The 23738-nt window shown below is 35.4% G+C and overlaps 1 protein-coding gene across 3 annotated transcripts in view; it reads left to right on the top strand.

Moving 5' to 3' along the window:
* Positions 1-23311, top strand: part of STAM (signal transducing adaptor molecule) — a 36236-nt gene extending 12925 nt beyond the window's left edge. For 2 of the 3 annotated variants that reach the window (XM_048061737.2, XM_066991659.1), the window contains 12 exons: positions 6442-6517; positions 6606-6701; positions 7230-7376; positions 7646-7736; positions 9596-9788; positions 10095-10189; positions 10914-11002; positions 12672-12759; positions 14484-14538; positions 14881-15034; positions 16901-17076; positions 18164-23311. In XM_048061737.2, coding sequence (XP_047917694.1) covers positions 6442-6517; positions 6606-6701; positions 7230-7376; positions 7646-7736; positions 9596-9788; positions 10095-10189; positions 10914-11002; positions 12672-12759; positions 14484-14538; positions 14881-15034; positions 16901-17076; positions 18164-18413 — 1510 coding nt within the window. In that variant the 3' untranslated portion in view covers positions 18414-23311. Of the gene's footprint in view, positions 1-4114; positions 4153-6441; positions 6518-6605; positions 6702-7229; positions 7377-7645; positions 7737-9595; positions 9789-10094; positions 10190-10913; positions 11003-12671; positions 12760-14483; positions 14539-14880; positions 15035-16900; positions 17077-18163 lie in introns of all 3 variants that reach the window. The other variant, XM_066991660.1, reaches the window with a different exon arrangement.
* The last annotated feature ends 427 nt before the right edge of the window (positions 23312-23738 follow it).

The following is a 23738-nucleotide window of genomic DNA, read 5'->3' as shown; positions in this document are numbered from 1 at the left end:
AAACTGCAGGTGCAGTCTTACAAGTGCTGAACGGAGGGGATGGATCACTTCCCTGGCCTGCTGCCTATGATGTTCTGCTGTGGCTCAGGATGTGGCTGGTCATCTTTTCAGTCAGGCTGCACTGCTGACTGCTGTCACCCACTAGGACCTGCCAATCCTTTCCTGTGGAGCTGCTTTCTTGGTGGCAGGCTAGTGCTGCCCACCCCAGATGCAACACCTTGCCTTTCTCTTGTTGAATTTGATGAGGTCTGCCCATTTCTCCAGACCATTTCTCCGTACTGTCCAGATCCCTCTAGTTAGCCCAGCCCTCCAGTGTATTGACTGCTTCTTCCAACTGGTCAGCAAAGTTGCTGAGAGTGCACTGCCTCCCATTATCTAGGTCATTAGAGAAGACATTTAGCAGTACTGGTCCCAAGAGCTGGAATTTGCACTACTGGTGACAGCTCTTTGATCTCAGCAGTCCAGCCAGCTTTCCACCCACCTTATCACCCTTCCATCCAGTCAATATTTCACCAGTTAAGCGATAAGGAGACTGAGACAGTGTAGAAGCTTTGCTAGAACCAAAATAGAAAGCATCTGCTGCCCCCTCTTTGTCACAGAAATGAGGTTGTGTGTTTTTCCCTTTGTTTTGAGAAGCTATTTTATGACATCAGGGCTTTATTAACTGTTCATTTTGAAAATGTGCTATTGAATGAAACCCACCTTGATATGGGCCATTAATGCTTCCATCATTAATTATTTAATGAACTTTCTCATAGACTTTATGCATGGCCTCATTTCTTGGACATGAAAAGTTAAAATGTAAGTTGAGATAGCAAATAAAAAATGCAGCTTAAAGACAATATTTCAGTGTATCTATCACGTTTTTATTCAGTGTTGTATTTAGATTTTGGGCATGTGTTAAATACGTCCTCCCCAAGCATTCTCTGAAATAGTTCACGTAAGGACTAGCATCAAAAAGAGAGCCATGCCATTGCTGCTGTTTAGAGCAATGCTTCTCTGAGAAGGACTAGGACTGCCTTGTAAGACTGTGGGAAACAGTACAGGATGTCAGACAGCAAATTCTCACCTGGGATTTTTGTTCCGAAGGACAGGTTCGAAAATAAGCTTATTCCTTGGGATTAGAGATGGTCTCTAGAGGAGTGTTTATAAATAGCGTGGTGTATTGAGACTGCTGTGCTGTTGGGTATAACTCCAGTTAAGATAACAGCTGGTAAGTTATTAATAATGCTGTTAGTCCCTGTATGTAAAACTGTGTTTCTGCTGTGTGTGTGTTGATGCTGAGCCTGTAACAATAATAATATTATCGAAGACTTCAGTATTCTATTTCATCAGTGAAAGCTTTTGCATAGGCAAGATTTAGCCTCACAGTGACTTACCCTGAGCAGTGCTCAAATGTGTTTGGCTGCAAGAGACAGCTGCTTGGGAGTACAGACAAATCTTCCGGCAACATACAGCTAAATGTCTCCATGACAGCTGGAATTTCTGTTGTGATTTTAAAAACAGAACAAAACAAAAGTGGTTTTATACTGGCTGTGACTTTAACCTTTGTAATACTTACCCTGCTTGTAATAAGCTGCCAGCTGACTCATTGCTTAACATCAGATTCTGTTAAAACTTGCTGATAGTGTGTTTTCTTTGTTTTGGTGGATTATGTCATGCTACAACAAGGTAAAGCAAGGCAGAATTCCCCATTAAGTTTAAGGCAGATATGCTACACTGTTTGTAACTCTTCTGCAATTTAAGTTCCTATAGTAGGGATACTGGTCATCAGAACTGGTGTCTGCTTTAATTTCTTCACCAATTCTGGTCTGATGCAAACTGTTCTTGGCAGAAGTTTAGATTATATAGTCTCTATTTTATGGATTTTCTTTTGTACTAGTCTTTAAGTTGCATGCCCTGCAACGTTGTAGATGGAAATCACCTTACACCAAAAGTCATGATAGACTAGAAGGATTATATTATTTATTAAGTGGCACTTCTTGTTGCATGGTGTTATCTGGCACATTGTCCCATTTAGGTCTGCTAACAATTTATTTGCATCCAGGGTAGTTGTTGGATACCTGTTGTGCTACAAAGAAGTTTCATTTTCTCCTAAGATAAATTAGTTACAGTTCAGTAACAGAATTGCTAACTGGATGCATACAGTTGTGCTACTGTTAGTTTTTATATTGCCATACCTTGGGTACAGAAAATCACCAATAGCTACTGATTTTATCTTTCTTGCCTTAATTCAACCAAAAAAAAAATACTGCTTTAGCAAGTTGGAACTCCTCCAAAGCTCCCTCATTTTAATTGGAATTAACTCGATACTTTCTGCATGTTTTGCGTATCAGGTTCTTACAGTGATCTAAAATTCGTCTAACTATGAGTCAATCAAAACAGCTTTTTTAATCTCTGATATATATATATGTATTTAGTAAGTTGTCCAGTTCTGCAGTTGCGTATTGCATTTTTTGTTATGTTTTTTAGGAACGCTGCTAGTATTGAAAACTGTTCAGTGAACAAGTTGCCTTTTCAACACGAAAAGATGATTAAAACAATGTGTTTTTGAAAACTTATTTTAAAACCTTTGGTTGTGTTTGACTTGCATTTTAAATTAACTAACCACAGGAAAGGTATACATTCTGCATACTGGTGGCTTGAAATCCAAGTGCTTACACAACTTAAGCTATAGTTTATCAGCTCTTAGTAAAATAATGTTACGACACTGGAATTACTCATTAAACAGAAAGAAAGGGAAACTTAAAGGCCACGTGTAATATATTTTAGGATGAGGTGCACCCGTCTCGCTGGCTCTCTTTTTGTTCCTCAGTGAGTTTTAGTTCAGTGCTAACCAGTTCCTGAGTCCAAGTTTGCATTTGGCTTTGAGAAGTTTGTACCTTTTGTTTTGACTTAATGAGACATATCAGTCTGAAACCATAACTACTGCAATTTTTCTCTAGGAATGGTAGTGAATAAAAATGAGGGGATGAAAAAGTATGAAATTGGTGCTTGGGTGAATATAGCAATGGTTGAGAAAATAGAAACGTTGCAGTGCTGTCTGTTCATGGAGAGAGATTTGGATATTGAAAACCTGTCATTCAGAAATGGCTTGTCTGTGTCGCAACTTGTTTAACTTTGTCCTGAGTCCTTATGGCTTAATCACCGCCTCAGTGAGTCTGCATTCTGGTTGGCTCATTCTCCTTTTGTTGTTTCCATGCCTGTTTGTACAAGAGAAAACAGTAAAATTGCTTGCTCGATAGTCTTCTAAACCGCTTCCTATCTTTTTTCCTACCCCCTCAAGTTACCCAATGTAAGTAGCATTTTACATAGTCATCCATAGTCATCCAGCGTATGTGTCAAACAGAAACCAGGAAGCTCTTGGACTAGCTTGTTCCTAATGGAGCAAGGAGGAAAATGGAGACATGTGGTGTGGTGGTTTTACCTTGCTGGGTAGCTGAGCTCCACCACAACTGCTCTCACTCCTCCTCCTCCTCAAAGGGAATGGGGGAGAAAATTTTATGGAGAGGGTTCAGGGATTGAGATAAGGACAGCGAGATCACTCAACAATTATCATCACGGGCAGAACAGACTCAGCATAAGGAGATTAAAGAAATTTATTGCCTATTACTAACAAGCTAGAGCAATGAGAAACTAAAAACATCTTCCCCCCATCCACTCTCTTCCACCTCCTTCCCCTGAGCAGTGCAGGGGAACAGGGAATGGGGGCTGTGGTCAGTCCAAAAATCTTTGCTGATGTATTTATAAGTTTTTATGAATTAATGAGAGGTGTTTTTTTTAATATATATATTTTTTGAAATTGTACTTGACATATATGGAAGTTCATTTGATTTTGAAGGTTTCCTGTTAGTTTATTAGTTTTTAGAAGGAGTTACCGTAACAAAATCATCTTAGGCTAATGGTCCTGTTCCTGGACTACTAAGCTCCTGACTATGTAGCCTACTTTTATAAATACTGGCTTAGCAATTAATGTCCGTTGTCCATGATTTTTTTTATTTGCAGTTCTAACACATTGATATCCTACTCATAAATTAATGCAGTTATTTATATATTAACGTATACATTAAAAACACAGTTATTTCTGGAAGTTTTATCATGTATTCTTTCTCAGGTAAAATGAACACAGCAGAAGTCTTGGATAATTAATAGGTAATGGACAGTACTTGTCTTACAGCCTTCATTTGCAGTAATAATTGGTTGTATGAAGGTATACACTGAGTAATATGTAGTCTTTCAGTGTGACAGCATTTTCTATAATTAGTAATACTAAACATGAGAAAGACATTTCTGTAAAATGTAGACACTGCCAAATATAGTATAGCCAAGCAGTGGTGTAACTTATACCTGAGTTTCATATTAGTTCTTGGATATCAGTTCAATAGAAAACTGATTTTGCTTCCAAGAAAAAAAAACACACAAAGTAGCTGTAAATACTCAGAAAAGCATAAAATCTCTTACTTTTAAATTTACCCTTCTCTTTTTCTGTTTCCCTACGGTCGCCTATTTCAAGGCTATCTTTTTAGGGCTATTCAATAGGTAATGCTTGTATGCTCATGGTAATTATACCCTACACTTGCTCAGTCTTCTACCATCTCCAGAGACAAAATAACTGAGACACAGATTTAAATACACTAAACTGTCTGAAAATCCCATGCAAATTGTTTGTTAAATTTCCTTTTCCCATTATGTCTATCTAGGACAACATAGGTAAAACGTGAATTCTATATTTAGCTGTTTTAAAACTTTTATGCAGTATGTCTAATACTTTTTTTTTCCCCACTTGTTTCTTTGCTATGTGTTTTCTTTATAAATGTTATCCTGTAGATTAGAACAGATTCTGAGGAGCATAGTGGTGGTAATTAAAAAAAAATGCAGCAAAGGCCTGTTGGTAATCAGTATGTAAGCAAATATTCCTAGATATGTATGTGGAACATGGATTAGCAGTAGATTTTAAGGAAATGTATGTGGAGGAAATTATCACCCTAATTCATTAAATAAATATTAATTACATAAGGTGATTGTATATCTACTAAAAGGAATAGAATATTCAGACTAATTTTTAAGTATGGAGTGGGATGTATTGAAAGTGAAGCTAAGCTTACTGAGCGTTTTTCTTGGTGGTAATTGATGAGCAAGACAAAAGTTAAACATAGGAAACTTTGCTCTCTGCTTAACTTCAGTTACTAATAAAAATTATAATGTGACATTAAAACATTGAATATCCGAGAAGGAGACTTCTACAGCATTTATGTCTTAATTTCAGGTTTTTTGCTTATGAAGTTTTATGTGTTAGTGACTAACGCTGACAGTTACTATATTTTATATGTATTTCCAGAGAAGATTCTAACTGATTTAGGCTTAGCTTATTTACAAAATTGACATAAGTAGAGATTGTAATCTAACTTTAAAAAGTCAGTTTTTTCATTGTGATTTGAATGGATGCATGTGGGAACTAGAGAGATGTTAAATGAGGGAGAAAAGGAAGGGATTTACAGTGCAAAAGCTTGGTTATGTTCATGTAAAAGCGACAACTTCTGCCCTGCTCCTTCTTAAACGAAATGCAAGTATTCCTTTCTCGAGTTGTGTTGTCATTAATGGAGTATGAGTTCTGAATCCTTGCAGCAAGTGTTCAGTGTCCTTGGGCACTTGCAGAGCTCACTTGGAGAAGGGGGAAGTAACACAGAGTTTTGAGATTTGAAGGAGTTCAATGTGTTTGTTGTGTGAGAAGGTTGGAGTGGGAAAAGAGAGTAACCCACACAGGGAAAGACACTCTGGGGAACAGGTAGGAGAGAAGCACAAGAAATAGCGATCCTGATCATAGAAACACTCTCTGTATTCCTTGTTCCGATTATGAATATCTTAGAACACAAACATGCCATTGATGATTGTAAATTCGCTTGTCTGTCTTAGATGCTGAGAGGTGTTGTTTTGATACCAGATTAAGAGGTCTGTGTTAAAAAGAAATTAAAAGCAACAAGACAAATTTGATGTATCAAAAATATTTTCATTAAAATCATATTATGAAATTTTGAAATACATTGCAATCATATAAAAATATTTTACATGATGATTTATCTGATAAGAGTTTTTCTTAGAGTAAAAAAAGTATTTAATGAAGGTGTACAGACTACAGAGAACTACAGTACTCTAATTGTCAGGAATTTTATGCGTTTCTGCAGTATTTACAGTAATTCTCTCCAACTAAAAAAAGGATTGGTTTTGATAACCAAGACTAGCAATCATACAGATAAAAATGGCTAGAACAGCTAATGGTGTTGATTTTTTTTTTTTTTTTTTAATTTAACGTTGCACTTTAAAGCTACTAAATAATTTACTGTTCGTATTCAGGAGAGCTTGCTCTCTGTTGGCGTTGTCATGTGTGCAATAGGAAATGTTCATTGCAGTACATTATTTTAAAGCTGTCTTGTGTTTCTTTAGGCCTAAGGATTGTCTCCGTTCTATTATGAAGAGAGTGAACCATAAAGATCCCCACGTTGCTATGCAGGCGTTAACAGTAGGTTACTTTTTAATGTAGTCTTTTTCCTTCCTAGAAAGCTATATTGCAAAAACTCTTAACTGACTTTTAATCTTTCTTTCTTTAGCTTCTAGGAGCGTGTGTATCAAACTGTGGTAAAATCTTTCATTTAGAAGTCTGTTCAAGAGATTTTGCCAGTGAAGTAAGCAATGTGTTGAATAAGGTAACGTATTACATTGATTTATATGTTTCGTATAAAAGCTAAATCAGAGAGCTGGGGTAACCTGAAATTGGAGTGGAATCTACTTCTGGAAGATTGGAAATTTTGGGAGGGGAAACAAGGAGAAGGGGGGGGGGGTGGGATTTGGGCAGAAGGATACAAGTTACTGTGAAGACTGACTGTGAGAAAGAGCTTCTGGAATATCACTTCACAGTACTGTTACTTATGTATTCTGTCCACTTGGGCAGTGGGATTACTTTATAAATACACAAATGGAGATAACACGGGACTTTTCTATAACCTTGTTTTACTCTGTTCTGAGGCTAGTCTTTATTTAAGTGGTATTCCTGAAGGCCATCAAACACAGTGCTGAAAAGCTGGTGTCCCCTTTCTAATAAGGACATCACTTAGTAATATACTTGACTTTAAAGTGTCTATACAGTTTATGTTGACAGTAACATGAAATTATGTAAAATTTAGGAATTAAGAACAGATTCCTACATTATTTAACTAGTTTCTGTTTTTCTGCAGGGTCATCCAAAAGTTTGTGAAAAGCTGAAAGCCCTTATGGTGGAATGGACTGATGAATTCAAGAATGACCCACAGCTTAGTTTAATATCTGCTATGATAAAAAATCTTAAAGAGCAAGGAGTTACCTTCCCAGCTATTGGCTCACAGGTATAATACATTTTGTGGTGGTTCTTAACAGGAATCACAAATTCTTTTTATCCTCAGTTCTGTATTTTAAAATTTGTAGTCTTGAATTCTATAATGCATTTGGCAAACAAAACAAAATCTTTCTTTTCTAAATAAAACATTCATATGAGAGTTGAACTGCTCTGTTTTCCTTTGATTTTTATATTGCAGATGAATGCAAATCAAAACGGTGAACTTACTGCATTGTCACAGTTTTTCAATTAATTTACATCTTTAATTTTTTTGGCTAGGCTGCTGAACAGGCAAAAGCAAGTCCAGCACTAGTTGCCAAAGATCCTGGTGCAGTAGCTAACAAAAAGGAAGAGGAGGATTTAGCTAAAGGTGAGTACGTTTACTTGCTGACCCAGAGAATTTGTTGGTAAGTATCTAACAAGGCAGGAACAAATGTTTTGCTTCCTTCCTCACTGTGTGCAGTGCATTTATGGATTGTAGATATGATTTCTATTCCTTCCTTTTTGGAGGGTTAGAGATCAAAACTATTCTATGTATAAAACAAAACAGAATAATGCCTGATTTTTTTTAACCCTTGCTAGACCAAAACAATGTAAAAATCTGCAAAACCTCATGTTCAGAGTGTGCTCCACAATGGAAATGTTTGATACAAGTTTTGCATTTGGATTTTCCATCTCTCAGGGGCCAGTAAAGCACATTCACTTGTAATTTAAACATTTGATTGAAGCAGACCATAAGGATTATAGTATATGTGGTATGCAAAGTTGGATTCAGTATGTTGGGTGTGCTAGTTTAAACTTTGTATTTCTTTGAATAATGCTTCTTTAATATACTTAAAATAACTTTAAGCCTTTGGCTGCTGTAAGCAGAGTGTTAAATGTCTCACTGCAGTCCCAGTAAACAAATCTAGGATGTTTTTTTTTATTTATTGTTGTACCAAGGTATATTTAAAGATCATTTAATGATCCTATACGAGGTATGTGCAAAGAGTTATTCTTACACTAGACTGATCCTTATGGCTTACAGAGTGTTCAGATTTCAGCAACATAAAGGCATCAGTTAGCCCTTGTATGTAGTATAGTTTTTCGCTTAAAGTTATAACAATGACTCATTCGTTATATGAATGAAGCTCCTGTGCTAGTAGTTGGTGGATATTTGCAGTTTCTCATCTTTGATAGAAAAACTCTTAATTTAGCTATTTTCTAATATAACTTTGACCTATTTAAATCACCATTAGCCCATCTGTAAATGTTACTTTTGGCTTCTTCTGTAGTTGATCCACCAAAGTCTGTTTTTCAAGGGTTTTCTCTGTCTCAAGGTTCAGATTCTGCATGGGTTCTTTAATGTTTGTCCTATTCTTTTGTGTCTCAGTCTGTCCCATCTTATACATGGTCATCTATTTACAAATTTGGAGGAGTTTATTATGACTGAAACTTCTCTGCTTAGTCAAGTTTCATTGAAAGTGATCAAGCAATTTAAAATTATTCCAGGAGAGAGAGGGAGAGAAAAAAGGGATAGACAAATAGACAAGCAAAAGGCTTTCTATAAATTATGATTTAAGGACAGACTTTTTTACAGTTAGGGTGATTGAGCACTGGTGTAGGTTGCAGAGAGGTGTGAGTCTCCTTTCTCGAAGATATTCAAAAGCCATCTGGACATGGTGCTGGACAGCTGGCCCTAAGTGACCATGCTTTAGTGGGGGTTTGGAACAAATGACCTCCAAAGCTCATTTCCAACCTTAATTAATTTCTGTGATTCTCTGATTTAGGCTAAAGCCTACTGATCTAAAAGGCAAATAGTGTGCAGCTGAACAGCTGTATCTTTTTAGCATTTTAAGCAGTCTGGAAGAGTTGAACCTCGTGTATGCTAGTTAGAATGTAGATCTGCATATCTGTTTAAGATGCTAACAGTAATAGTAATAATAATAAATGGATCACTTCACTGAGTTTTCCTGTTTGTGCTTAAGTGCTACTCATTCCTCCTGTCCACGTTGAAAGTCTCAGTAGTTGTAGGAACAGAATTATGCTCCATAGTTGTAAAACATCTTTTCATCTTTTTACCATTATTTCTAAATGAAAGTCGGAAGTTGGTTATGATGCAAAAAGAATGGAATTATACTACAAGTTTTCATAGAGTTAAATTTTCAAATATAAAGGGAATGTTCATCTGGATAACTTTGCAGGTTAAGAACTTTTCATAACTTAACTGAATAACTTTTTCTTTTGTAGCTATTGAACTGTCACTAAAAGAACAAAGGCAACAGCAAACAACACTTTCCAGCTTGTATCCAAGCACCTCAAGTCTTTTAACAAATCACAAACATGAGGGCCGAAAGGTTCGTGCAATCTATGATTTTGAGGCTGCTGAAGACAACGAATTAACCTTTAAAGCTGGAGAACTTATAACTATCCTTGATGACAGGTAACTTGTATAGAATGCTTTCTAGAAGTTTTTCTCTAAAAATCGATGAGGAATAATTGTGTCTGGTATGTAGAAGCATATTGGAATACCATTGCAATAAAACATATTTATACATTAAATATTTTATCTCTTTGGTTTTTGACACAGAAATGTAATGGTATAAAGACTAATGCATAAAGATTTCTACATATATGTAAATCGTGTTTATGTACAAGTAATACAAATGCCTTGTACAGTGCAATTCTTGGAAAAATTCCATGTCAGTATGGGGTTTTAAATGTGTATTTATTTATTTTTATCTTTTAGTGATCCAAATTGGTGGAAGGGTGAAACTCATCAGGGTATAGGATTGTTTCCATCTAATTTTGTAACAGCTGATCTTTCTGCTGAGCCAGAAATGAGTAAGTAACTTTATGTTTACATATATAAGTTAAGCTTTGCCTTGGTTCAAGGGATATTTCTATAGTCAGGTATTATCCCTGTTTCCTTTCCTGAACGGGAAAGGTTCAGTTGCAAGTTAATGTAAAGCTCTAAGTAAAACTGAGCCCTTGTTGTGCTCTTAGTCATGTCTCTGTGTGTCAGACCAAGGTTACCTAAGCTGGCATCTGTTGAAAAATAGGATGCTGCATGCTGCTGGCTTTGTCATTAGCTTCCTTGAGACTCATTTAACAATTCCATAGACAGCTAGATAAATTTTGTATGCAACAGCAGCTTTCTTCTAAATTGTCTTTTTACTTGGTTGCAACAGTACATATTTAATCAAGGAAAAACTGAAGGTAGGAATCAGAAACATTTCCATTGCTCAAAGAGTTTAAGAAATCTAAATTATATCAGTATGTATGTGTACATTATGGAAGGAATTTTTTACTGCATATTGATTTATCTTCCTGTATCAATTTATTATCAGTCTAATGTACTCTAAGCATGTAATAAAATAACATTATATATCAGGCAAAGATTTAAGATGCTAAATCTCGTTTCTGTAAACCTTATGGGTTTGCAAGATGAATTTCTTGTATTCTCAATATATGTGTGTGTCAAGGGTGTAACATGCTAGCTGTGTAACATTGTCATTGCTTTGTTTATTTCTATTTTAAAAAATAAAGATCTGACTTTACCTTACAGTGAAAACCGAGAAGAAAACAGTGCAGTTCAGTGATGAAGTTCAAGTAGAGACAATAGAACCTGAGCCTGAACCAGTTTATATTGATGAAGTAAGTGTGATACAGGTACTGAGTTTTCAACTGGTGGTATGTGTAAACATGCAATGTTTAACCCTTTCATCCTTTACCTTGAAAGTAATCAGTTTGAAATATCAAGAGAGCATAACCAAAAGAGAAATGGGAAGGAAAAGTTGAACTTTTTTTTTTTATGAGTATCTACAGTGCTCTAATTTGTTCATTTGCCTTGAAGTTCTTAGGAATTTCTGAAACTGAATTTGGAGGCTGCATTCAACTTAGGGCCCCACTCCAGGAATGTACAGCTGTTTACCTCCCATCCAGATGCCTGGTGTGAAGTGATGCATTTGTTCTAAAGCTTAGCTTTAAGGACCTCAAGATGCTTCAGATATATCAATCTTAAATACTGTCTTAGATTTATCTCTAGTATAACCACTGCTGTCTTCGCCTGCACTTCCTTCTCTGAAAACTGTGAGCTTTTTGTAGCTCTAAAATGTATTTATTAAGATTCACACAATCTCACCTTGGTGATACTGCAGGGTTCCCAGGAGCTCTCAGTCAAAGCTGTTTTCCCCTGCCTTTTTCTTTTTCCAAGGGGGCTTAGATCTATTGTCTTAAGATTTTTTTTCCTTTCTTTCTCATGAGCTTCTATATCTTTCTCAACTAGGGTTCTTTTGTTGTTTTGTGAAATGAAAAAAATGAGTTACTGCCTTCCTAAAATCCTATATATCTTCTGCCTCATCTGTCCCTTTCTCAGGTAGTCTTCCTCCAGAGAGGTATTTGTTAGTTTGTAATCTGCAGAAATGACTTACCTCAGGCCTGTGTTGAGGTGCCTTTCAGCTTTGTCTTCTGTGATGATTCCATGTTAGTTTGCATGTTAGCATTTTGTTTTGTTGTTAAAATTCCCATGGTATATTTTTTAAGGAAGTAGTTCATTTGGCTTCTTCCCACGTTTCCCCAGGGTTGAGGAGGAAAAAACATGTCTAGTTTCCACTTTCTGCCTATGTAACTCTGCCCTGTTAAGACTGTTTATTTGATACCATTCAGCTAAAAAGTGATTCTTAATCATTTCCATGTAATGTTTTGTTAAGCAGTATAGTTTACAGCAAGGCATATTTTTTGAAGAGCTTATGTATGTTAATTTTTTTTTCCCTTGGTATTTTTGTAAATGGGTTACACTTAACCTTGTTAATCGAGGATGTAAAATTCTGAAGTAAACCATACAACCCCTCCGAACATCGTCTTAAAAAACTCTTTCCTATATATTAGTTATGACATTGCTCATGTGCTGATAGGCATCATGCATGTACAAAATGTGGGTTGTTTTTTCCAGTGAATTTAGTTTTAAGTACCTGTTTTTTTACTCAGTGTATTCTGTCAAAACATTTGCACTAATCCCACTAGGTGGTAGTATTGCGTATGTAATAAGTAGAATGGAAAAATGGAAACTGCTCAGGAAATACTGTTTAGAATGACTTTTAAAATTAAAGGGGTATACTGCACATTCCACTTGCAGCTACTAATCATTTTTTATCATTTGGCTTTTCCTTGTTGAAATATCTTCATTTGTTAAAGCTAGTTTAGATGATTTCTAAGTTCCAAGAGACCCAAATGGATGTTGTAAATAGCTGCTTTAAGTTACTATTCTGAAACTGCTGATTCTTCCCCCACTCTATCCACACTAATTACACAATTTTTGTTCTAGGATAAAATGGACCAACTCTTGCAGATGTTACAAAGTGCAGATCCATCTGACGACCAACCTGACCTTCCAGAATTGCTTCATCTTGAGGGTAAGAAAATGTCAGTGTTGTTGTTGTTGTTTTGCTTTCCAGTAATTACTTATGTCAAAATGAATTAAAACTACTTCAGCTTTGTATGCGTACCACAAATATGCCTGAGGAAAGTGCTTAAGCCTTAACTGTCTTTTCACTTCCCGTTTCCCACATCTAAGAGACCAAAATGCAATATTTTAATTTAAAGAAAATCTGCTCTTCTCTCATTTACCTTATATTACATTTTCACTTACTTTTCAAGACCCAGGAATACTTAATTCAATTTTCTCCATTTTTTTTTTCCTTCATAGAGTAGCAAAGCATAAGTGGCAATAGCAATGTAAAGAGAATTCCATGAGAAGAATAAAAATCTTTCTGTGACTTAGGATGGGCCTGTGGGTGTTCCACATGCTTTTCACTTGCATGCATTTTCCTATTAGCACTTTAGAGTTAAGAAATACCTTACAGAGTACTGCATATACCTTAGACTAGTCCTTTAGACTCAAAGTTATTCAGAATACTTCTTGAAAGAGGCATTCTAGACCATTCTATCTGGGTCAATAGATGCAGCGAAGGTTTTAGAAGGGAACTTTGGAGAAGGAAGTGAAGAAACTTGCCTGTTACGGAACAGAACATTGGCTTTAATTTACAATCCAGATAGGACCAGACTTTAAGAAAATAGGAGATTCTGAATCTATCTAGAAGCTGAGCAAGAAAAGGTTCTTGAGCTTGTAAACTGTTGGATATCTCCAATCTTCTCACAGAATCACAGAATTGTAGGGGTAGGAAGGGACATCAAGGGATCATCGGTCCAACCCTCCTACCAAAGCAGGTTCCCTAGAGCAGGTTGCCTTAAATTAGTAAATAGTTCATTGCTTGGATAAGTAGGCACATTTTGCATTCTGAAGTAGGATTAGGCTGTAGTGTCCCATTTCAGCTTTCCATCCTGTTTATTTTAGGTTTGACAAAATCAGGCTTTCTGTTAGTTAATTGTTGTTTGCTTTGCAGTTACATGAACCGTATGTCCTTATGCTGGAAGTTGGGGTGAGGAGGTGCACTTTTATTTTAATGTTCTTCCATTCTACTTCTGCTAGGTTTTTCTTTGTGTTGGCTTTTGCATGTAATATTTTAGTGGTTTGAAAAAGCCTTACCTGACAGGATCCCCCCTCACGCAGTTAGGATTCCAGTGAAATAACAATGTGCTGTTAGTGTCTTTGATGTGCAGATAATTTAAATCATTTCAGTCTATTTCCCCCTTCATTGTTTTGATAGGCAATCTTTTTTGTAGTACTGTTGATGGAGCACATGATCGAGGTTCCAGTGGCAAATTTTCTTCCTTGAAGAAAGATTACTTTTCAGATTACCTGAGCTTTTTTTAATGCAAAATAGGTTCATCGTTCTATTTACCTTTTTTATGTGCCGTGTCTACAGCTGATACTGCTTTACACTCCCTGGATGTTAAATGTGTTTTGTTTTGTTCTATTTAAACTGGGATTTTTTTCTCTGTACTATTATTGAAAACTTCAGCTGGATCTCATTATTAAATTGTTCATGAAACTGCATCTGTTACTGTAATTCTTTGGCATATAGTTTATAGTACTGATCATAATTTTTCTTTTTTAATGTTTTTCTTTATTTTTGCATCTACACATTTCTATCCGATAATTCATTTTAAAGCTATTTTCTGACTTGCTATATAGAAATATTTATTACTCTAACAATATTTTAATGTTCTTTTCTAGCAATGTGCCACCAGATGGGCCCCCTCATAGATGAAAAGTTGGAAGATATAGACAGGTAAAACATATGTGTTTTGACTCAATTAAGACAGGTTTTTAGAAATAATGGAGTTGCTACTTAAATATACTCTTAGCCATTTCTGTCAATACTGGTAAAGAAAACAGGTGTATTTATTAGTATCTTCTCATCCGGGAGGAGGTCTTAAGGATTTTTTTTTTTTTCAAGGTCACATAGTATTTTATAGTATTCTACCATTTGACATTATAGCACTTAACAGGGATCACTTGACAGGCAGTAGGAGAATTTTGCTTATCACCCCTTGTGAAAGTTCCCCTGTTTTGTCTGTTCTGTACTGAAGTTATCTAGACTGTAGAATAAGCTATATAACGTATTTTCTAGGAAACACTCAGAACTCTCAGAGCTCAATGTTAAAGCAATGGAGGCCCTTTCTTTGTATAACAAGTTGATGAATGAGGACCCAATGTATTCGATGTATGCAAAGCTACAAAACCAACAGTATTACATGCCGTCATCGGGTGTTTCTGGTTCTCAGGTATGTACGTAAGCTTTCAGAGCAATCGACATTATCAAGTACATACTAGGCTAGAGTTGATTTGCTCAAATTTTGCTGAAATGTGTTTTTACAATATACTTCTGTACATTACTGAAATAAATTACTGATTTTGTAAGAAAGTGCAAGTTCTAAAGTGTGGTGGGGCATGTTGGTGGCAAGTATTTCCTGTTTCTGCCCTGCTGCTGCTGCCTCCTCTACCCTAGGAGCTGGAAACCTCTATTTATGAAACTTCGTTGCCTTAATGCTCAGTTAAAAATCATCTTGCTCCCTCAGAAATATTCTAGAATGAACTAGCAAATCTTTCTCATCACAGTATGAAAACAGAATATTGTGTTTTCAGCTGCAGGCTTTAGAGATTTTCCATTTGCTAGTTTTAACAATTCTAGTTCTCTTCTGCTCAGTTTATTTTGATCAAGGAAAAAGTCTATCCTGTTTTGAGTCACACATAAAATAAACAGCTGGAAAGCTGAAGCTGACTAGGCCTTTGCATAGTGGGTCAAAGAAAGTACAGAATCAAAGGAGTAAAATTCCTGTTTAAGAATTGTAATTCTTAGATTACAATTGCACTCCGCCCTAAAAATTATACTCCACCCTAAAATCAGTGTTGGCCTTTAGCTTGCTTTTAATTCCATAGTCTAATGTACATTTGCTATATTTCTTCTTTGTAGGAATATGTAACGTTTCAAGTTGTTTTTTCAATAATTTACTTTGGTTTTTAGTGAGTCAAAAAAAAACCTTTGAGCCAATTTATTAATGCTCATAAAGTATTATAAAAGCATTGGAGCAGATTCAGTTCTTTAGCTTCCTACAAATATGCACCTACTTTCAGTGTCTTTTAAAAAAGATGTGTTTTTCCAGTGTCATTGAGGAAAACATTGTATACCATGCATATTATACAAGCAATCATGTCACAACTCTTATAAAGTAATTTCAATATTTAATTAAAGGGCATGTTTCTGGGGATTTTTGAAAGGAAAAACTGGATTTTGGGTGTGAACGTGAACCAGTATAAAGTCCTGAAAAGTTAGAAGGTCTCCTGCCTTTTCTGGCCTCTAAATTATTTTGCGATATTGATCTACACTCTTTAAATGTTATAAGAGATTCATGGATCTTAAAATAGAAGGGCTGTATGATGTTAACTTATATGAACTCAATTATGCATGAGACTTCATAATTTCTTCTCTTAATTTTTGTTAAGCTAGATAATTCAGACTGAACAAAAGCATAGGTTTTAGAAATTTAGTCTTCATTTGCAATATTGTTGAAACATCTACTGGCAAGCTTTCCCTCCAGCTAGTTATAAAACTTTATTTTCCATTGAAACTTTTTCTTAAAACCTCTTTTTTCTATTCTGCCCCCCTCAAACAATGGCAATCTCAGCTGTTACAAGAAATTACAGGTTAGCTAAAGGTAGGAAAATAATGTGTGAATTTAACTTTTAACTTTCACCCATTTAACTTTCACTAAGTAGAGCTGTTATCTGGGCATCAAAAACCTCTGCTTTAGACTGCTATTTTTTATACAACATAATCAGTATTTTCATTCAGAAGTGGAAGTTCTAACTAGCATGAATGATACTCATTGAAATAAAACGGGAAATACAAGTTGTCCAGTGAACTGTCTGACCTTTTTGGTACTAGAGCCTGAGGATAGAAATGCAAATAGTGTCCTTTACAAATTCGGTATTTTTTCGTACTGCAGCACCTAATAGAAGACAATCAGTCACTTTTTATTTAAAATACCTGTAATAAAAGTTTTGAGAGACTGTCTTTAAGTTCTTCACCAGATATTAACTACCAAAATTTTATTTTCTTTCATTCTTAATATTCCTTTATTCCTTCCTAGGTTTATCCGGGGCAACCTCAAGGTAATGCATATTTGGTGGCAGGCAGTGCACAGATGGGCCATATTCAAGGCTATAATCTTCCTCCTGAACAACTCTCCTCTCTCAGCCAAGGCACAGTTACTCCATCTGCCAGCTCGGTACTGCCTGGCCAGCCTGCACAAACGTCTTACACAAAGTAATTTTAAGTTATTTTCCTATTTAAACTTAAATCAATGTAAACATAAAGGACTACATATTTGAAGGAGAAAATTTGTCTTCTAGAAGTATAATTTCAATGACAACTGAAGTATATTTCAGTGCAATTACTTCCAGTGGTGTTTTTTATTGGTGTTGTGTATTTGTTAAAAATTCCTGACAAATTTCAAACGTTTCCTTTGCGTGTGTGTGTATATATACACATACATGGATATGTACATACATGTGTATATATAAAGTTAGAGAAAATATATAAACTAGAGAAAATGCTGTAGTCATAATTTTCATCATTAAACATCTATTAAAATTTATTTAAAAAATTTATCTGCTGCTCTGTCTAGCTTTGCATAATTTTTGAGATAGTGGATATTATATCACACTTGTTTGAAATTTCTTACTATGGAAGCATGGGGAGGATTCTGCTCATTTTGTGAACAAAATGAATGGTCTATGAATTCTTGATAAAGTTTATACAATTTCCCCATATAAAGACGCTACAAGTGGCTTTCTGCTTTGGGAAGATGCAATGAGTAGGCTAAAATATCTATATTGTGAGAAAGTTTTGAATTGACCTTAGGACACTGTATAAGGTAATTTTATTTTAAAAAGTCGAGAGAGACATCCATTTTGAGTTATTAAAGTATTTGTTATTCTTTGGTCTCCCAAAGTTATTTAAATTTAGGGTGGTAAGACACACCAAATAAACAGATAAAGCAAGCTTCTGCACACTTCACCTAACTTGTTTTGCCATATGAAACATTTGGCTTTTTTCATGAGCAGAACAGAAAATAGATGGGTTTCCATATTGCACATTAAACTGAATGTATGTTTTATTTTAGTTTTAAAACTATTAGAAGTGTCTTAGGTGTGTTTAAATCTGAGGAGTATGTTTAAATTTTAATTGGAATATTCACTGGCTACAGCTTTATAGATGCAAGGTGTCCAGAGCCAGGAGGTAGCTTTTTCTGTGTATGTATAGCACAGTTAAAGGGACAATAAAAGTTGTGTTGATGTTGCTGTTCTGTTGTTTTTTTTTTTTAATTTAAATTTTTTATTTTATTTTTCAGTGCAATGGTTGGCTCTGTTGCTGGAAACACTTACTCTAACCAAGCTTCAGTGTACAGTCCACCACCTGCTACTGTTGATGTTGCTGCTTATCAGAATGCTGGAACTAATATGTCCCAGGTGCCAAACTATAACTTAGCTTCTACGTCTCTGCCACAGACAACAGGCAGTCAACAAGCACCTCCACAACAGCCACAGCCTCCGCCACCTCAACAGCCACAGCATACTTATTCACAGAAGGCTCTGCTATAGGATCCAGGACTTCGGATTCCTCATCTTCTTTAACCTCTGCTAAAGGCAGTTGACAATGCTTTGAGTTTCTTCCTTTAATCTCTTAAACTTTGTTTATCCCCAGCTTAATAAGAATCTATCTTGGTGAACAAGTTCAATTTGCACTGACTTTTTAGGATTTTTTTTTTAATTTTGCAGAGGAACAGATATATTTAGGACATATAATTCCTTTTAAAATGCCTAAAAATTGGTACAAGATTATTTATGTCTGGTAAAATTGGCTAGTCTGTGAAAGCTCAACACTTGCAAACTGTTGTGGCATACGTGTTATGTACATATAGTGTGTGATTGCAGTAGTGGCCATTTCGTATAGCTATGGTGATCATGTGAATATATTTAACACAATGTTAAAAGTAATTTACATTACTATTTTATTTTAATCATGAACTGACAACCATGTTTCATAGTTTTGCCTAGTTTTATGACAGATGTGATGTCTTTTTCCAACGCAGGGAAAATGGTAATTCTGCGTATCATAGTTACACTCACAAGCTAAGGTCTATATGCGAATTTCCAAACTTACTGGGTCTAGGTTTCATTACTTCTTGAACTGAACACAGATGTGTCATGACTATTAGATGGCTTTATCTACCAAAGTTAATTAGTTAACTAGTAAGTGATCTGAGAGGATAACAGCAAATTATGATTCTGCTTCACATACAACTAAAACTACTATTCAGAGGCTGCTAAACACATCATGGGACCACACAACAGATCAGGATTTTGCATTTTATCACGAGAAGCACATAATTTATTTTTTCTGAGTTGTTTTTTTTTTTTTTTTACAATGAGAACAAGAACTGTATTCTATATGTGTTGGTAGAGAGTACACCAAAGACAGAGAAATTGAGTTGGAGGAGAAATGATGGAGTTGTAAACTGGAACACACAACATGAATAACACTACTATATTTAAGTCTTCTTAATTAGAGAATTAATGGAGAATGATGGACTTTTAAATCTCTTTGCTGAACAAACTTTCAGGGCTTTATTTTTATCTCTCGTGGCCTTGCTTAGTAATTTGTTCTGTTTACTGTTCTACACAAACACTTCTGCCTTAAACATCTGTTAATTTTTCAATTTCCAGTTGTTCTACCACTTGAGTTTATTTAGCAGTATAAATAGTTCTACGAGGCCTCTTAATTTCATTGACTTTCAGATTACTTTGAATTTTCCTTTGCAGCAACATGCGTTAGCCTATTTTAACCCTTGCATTTCTCAGAAACTGAGCCAGCTGGCTCTAAGGCATGATATTTTCTTTCTACAGCCAAGGTTCTGCAAAACGAATATGGTTATGGAAGGCAGAATTCTGATATGCCTGATCAGAGTTTCTTGTACAAAGACTGGTGTTACTTTGCATTTGTGTTCAATCTACTAATGCATCCTGATTTCCTCTACCTTTTCTGGTGACTCTAATTCCGGTTAGAGCAAAAGAACTTGTGGCTTCAACATCAAAGCTGTTTTCTCAGTCTCGTTAGCGTGTATGCCAGAAATTGTTCGCTTTTGTGTACTGTATTTGAGTGTGATGCTTCTGGAATTAAATGTTGCACTTGCAATTGTACTGTAAGTTAACCTCAGTTACCCCGTATACTCCTGCAGTTACCTTACAAGCCTTTGTTTCACTATTTTAATAGACAGTGGTGTGTTCTGCCTGATAATGTTTTCAAATGACTAATTTGCATAACTCTGTAGCCAGGGTGGTTACAAAACATGCCCATACCTGATGTTTTCCAGTTGGTGGTGTTCCAGCTAGGACAACTGGTTGTTTTGATTATTGGTATTTTCTTTTTTTTTCTCCTTTTTCCAGAATTCTTAAGCACCCTCACAAACTGTCAGTACATCAGTACTTGGTGTTACCACGAGAGTCTGTGGAATTTGAAAGGAAATGCTACCAAAAAAAATAATTCTAAGCCATTCTGTCATAGATTGTTTTTAATAGATCAGAGAGATCAGAGGTGGTTTTCTGTATAAAGGGCATACAGTATCAGTTAGGTAGTGTCTTCTGTATGCTTTAGGTATTCCAAAAGCAGAGAAACAGTGTATAGAAGTGTATAATTTCTACACGAAAGTGAAAATACCTGTTCCATTCTTCTAACACTCTGATTCAAGGAGGAGCTCGAAGCATCAAAATAGTCCAGCTGACTTTGACAATTTGTATTAGTTTTTCATATGTTGTATAATGAACTGGAATGGCTCAGCAAAAATACTTTATATTGCTAATTTGTCATTTTTTAAAATTTTCAAGTCTTTTTCCCTTAACACATAGAAATGCTTGTTCCTGCTTTTTTCTTTGATCACAGAAAACTTATATGTATCTTCATTTTTTCTGCTTTCCATCTTACTGATTTGGGGCATTTATCCATTTTTTTTAAAGAAATTGAAATCACCTTTTATTTGTGTTCATCATGACCAAAAAACACTTTTGAAAATGCAATGCCATCTAAATTCAGTATAATCAATATATATATATATATATGTATGTATATTTTTTCTTCATGCCTTTATTAGAGTCACTGCTCTAAAATATCTCCTGGAACAAATCTGTGAATTTTAGGTGACTTAAAATAAGTTTTCATTGTCCACAGTTGGTGTAGTAGATCACTAGATTTTTGGATTCAGTCTTAGCGTTTCTATTGCATCCTACATTTTTTTTCATTTCAGATGCAGTCTTCAGATTAAATTGAATTTGGAGCTATATTACTTCATGTAGATTTTTTTTTTCATTTAGCAGAAAGATTATTTTGCCTACTTACTTAGTTGTGTCCTTCACTCTAGTATTCTTCAGTGATGCCTCCTCCTGCTTTGCTAGCTGCTGTCGTTGCGCTAATTCCTTTACTCATCCTCTCATATCCTCTCTAACTGATAATTCATCAACTTCAATTCACCTTTCTGATGACACACTATCATCTACATGGAGGTGTAGCACCTTGCTGGTGCTTCTCTGCTGTGATTTGTTTTGAATTTCCTTATTTATGCATTGTTTTGAGCAAGCTCATGTCTGTTCTGTCTCACTAGGGTATTGAACACTGAGTATGGGTGAGGGAGGGAAAGGACATGTACAGCTACTGTATGGAAAAACTTCTTAGCAAAGAAGTTAAGCGTCAAGAAGTTAATCTAAAAGTTAAGAATCGCAGGAAAAGACATGTCATCTGTGTTCCAATAGAACTAATTTTTTAATGTCTTGTTTCTTCGCATGTAAACTGTCAATGAAAGGCTGAGATATTTTCATGATATTTTGTGTAACCCTTTGTTATTTAACCCTTTCATTAAGGAATACAAAAACATTAACTTCAGGAGGGATATCTTTGTAGTTTGGATTTCTCGAACAGGAGCGAACTCTGGAAAGTGCCTTCTGCACACTTCACATCTATAAATGAAATTTGTTTACCCATGTGTATCATCTCAGTTTTTGTGGACATAGCAAAGATGTAAAGATTTACTGTAAAGCGTCCCAGGAAAAATACTGAGGCAGTTTGTTTTAAGATTTGGTATGCTACACTGACGTCATGGCAGTATGTTCAAGAGTGTGCGGTTGCAGTTACAACGTATGTATCCACCTGTGCTTAATAACTGTTACCCATGTAGATGTGTATTTAATGTCACCAGACAGTCCATATACAGCAGTAAAACAACAGTAAAAAGATCAGAAGTACTGCATGCTTCTTAACAGGCGTGGAGCAGCATATTGATGGCCCTCATGGTACCCTGACTCTTCATACATTTTGAGGGGGGAACTAAAATGGATTTGAATAACCAGAACTTCCTATAATTCTGTCAGATTGCAAATGTTTAGATGCAACAATGGAGATAAATCTGCTTTTAATAGCATGTACATATTTTGCCAATCAAATCTAGGCTGCTATTGTAGTTCTCTCTGATATTATCTAGATGGCAGGAACATCAGATTTACACTGGAGAACTGCTTAATACCTCAATTTCCTTTTTTTCTTTTTTTAGTACTTTCTAATATCACTTACTTTATTTTTGCAATCTCATTTCAAAGATTTCTGTGCTGTCTTCACTTTTAAAGGTCATACTTTAGTCCTTGTCTGCTGGGTTTCACAGACAGAATGGAAGAGAATGTCTCTAATTACAGTGGCTACAATGGCACTTTGAATTACATAACTGCAGTTTCCTATGGAGAAGGTGCATCTGCTTTGAAGAACAAGGGAGCGTGATTTTTCCATTTAAAAATCAGGATGAGTTTTTCACAAAAAAAAAAAAAAAAATCTACAAAAATCTCCATTGCTAACAGCAGGCAGAATCATTTTTTACTCTGTTAGTCAATTTTAGTAAAGCTGACCATCTTCACACTACAGATCCTCCTTTCTCAGTTCTGGCTGTGATGAAGAATATTTACTTTAATACTATCCAACAGCATAGTAAAACCTTGGAAGGCCTTGAAATTTGAACTTTTTGCTTCAATAAAAACACTATGTAAGTTTTTTGCAGCCTTGTTTCCTAAATTAGGATGTTTGTAATTAAAAACATTCCATTTGCTACTAGGTATAATCGCAGACCTCATTCAATTTTCATGCTGCCACCTTAGCAAAAAGGTGGTAAGAGTTTTTGTTCTTCTCCCTTGCATGTGCTTCTGGAAACCCAAATCTTTTCTTTCTTTGTCACAAAAAAGAAAAGAAGCCTGCTGCAGTCTGTTCTGGTTGTAATGAAGTGTACACAGTAGCAAAGTGCATTTTTGGTTTTGTTTGGTTTGATGCTCCCTTTGATGTTGGCATATGTATATATTTAGATATACCGCACTGTTGTACAAGAATTGTTTTAGTAAATAACACTATTTGTAAAAACTGTTAATTGTTTTTGGTATGAATGCAAAATATTAAAGTTGGAGTATTTAGTTCATTATGTTGCAAAGTCAATTTATAAATTTCATAGAAGAATAATCAGAAAAGGACTTTGCTGGAAGGACTTGGGGACGCAATGGACAAGGTCTGTTAGAAAAACTCGAAATCAAATTTTCTTATTTCTTGGAGGGGTGGGTGGTTTTTGCTGTTGTGTTTTGCCACTGCCGTTGTATGATGCTTACACAAAGATGATAGAATTTTTACTTTTCTAGATTTTCATCTGTGATTAACTTCCTTCAGTTAAAGTCCAAGTAATACATTATACTTCTTCAGTATGCTGCATACCCCCTTATATATATATATATATATAAAGAATATTTTCAAGTGTTAGTAATGAACAAAAGGAAACAACTCTATTTGTGTAGTCCAATGCATATATTTGCTTATGCATCAATAAGCAGATACTAGGGGCAGGTTGTCTACAC

This window comes from Anser cygnoides, chromosome 2 (genome assembly GCF_040182565.1).
Source record: "Anser cygnoides isolate HZ-2024a breed goose chromosome 2, Taihu_goose_T2T_genome, whole genome shotgun sequence".
In the NCBI taxonomy this organism is placed as follows: domain Eukaryota; kingdom Metazoa; phylum Chordata; class Aves; order Anseriformes; family Anatidae; genus Anser; species Anser cygnoides.
Note: the sequence above shows the minus strand (reverse complement) of the source record. Positions and strands in the feature narration are given on the sequence as shown.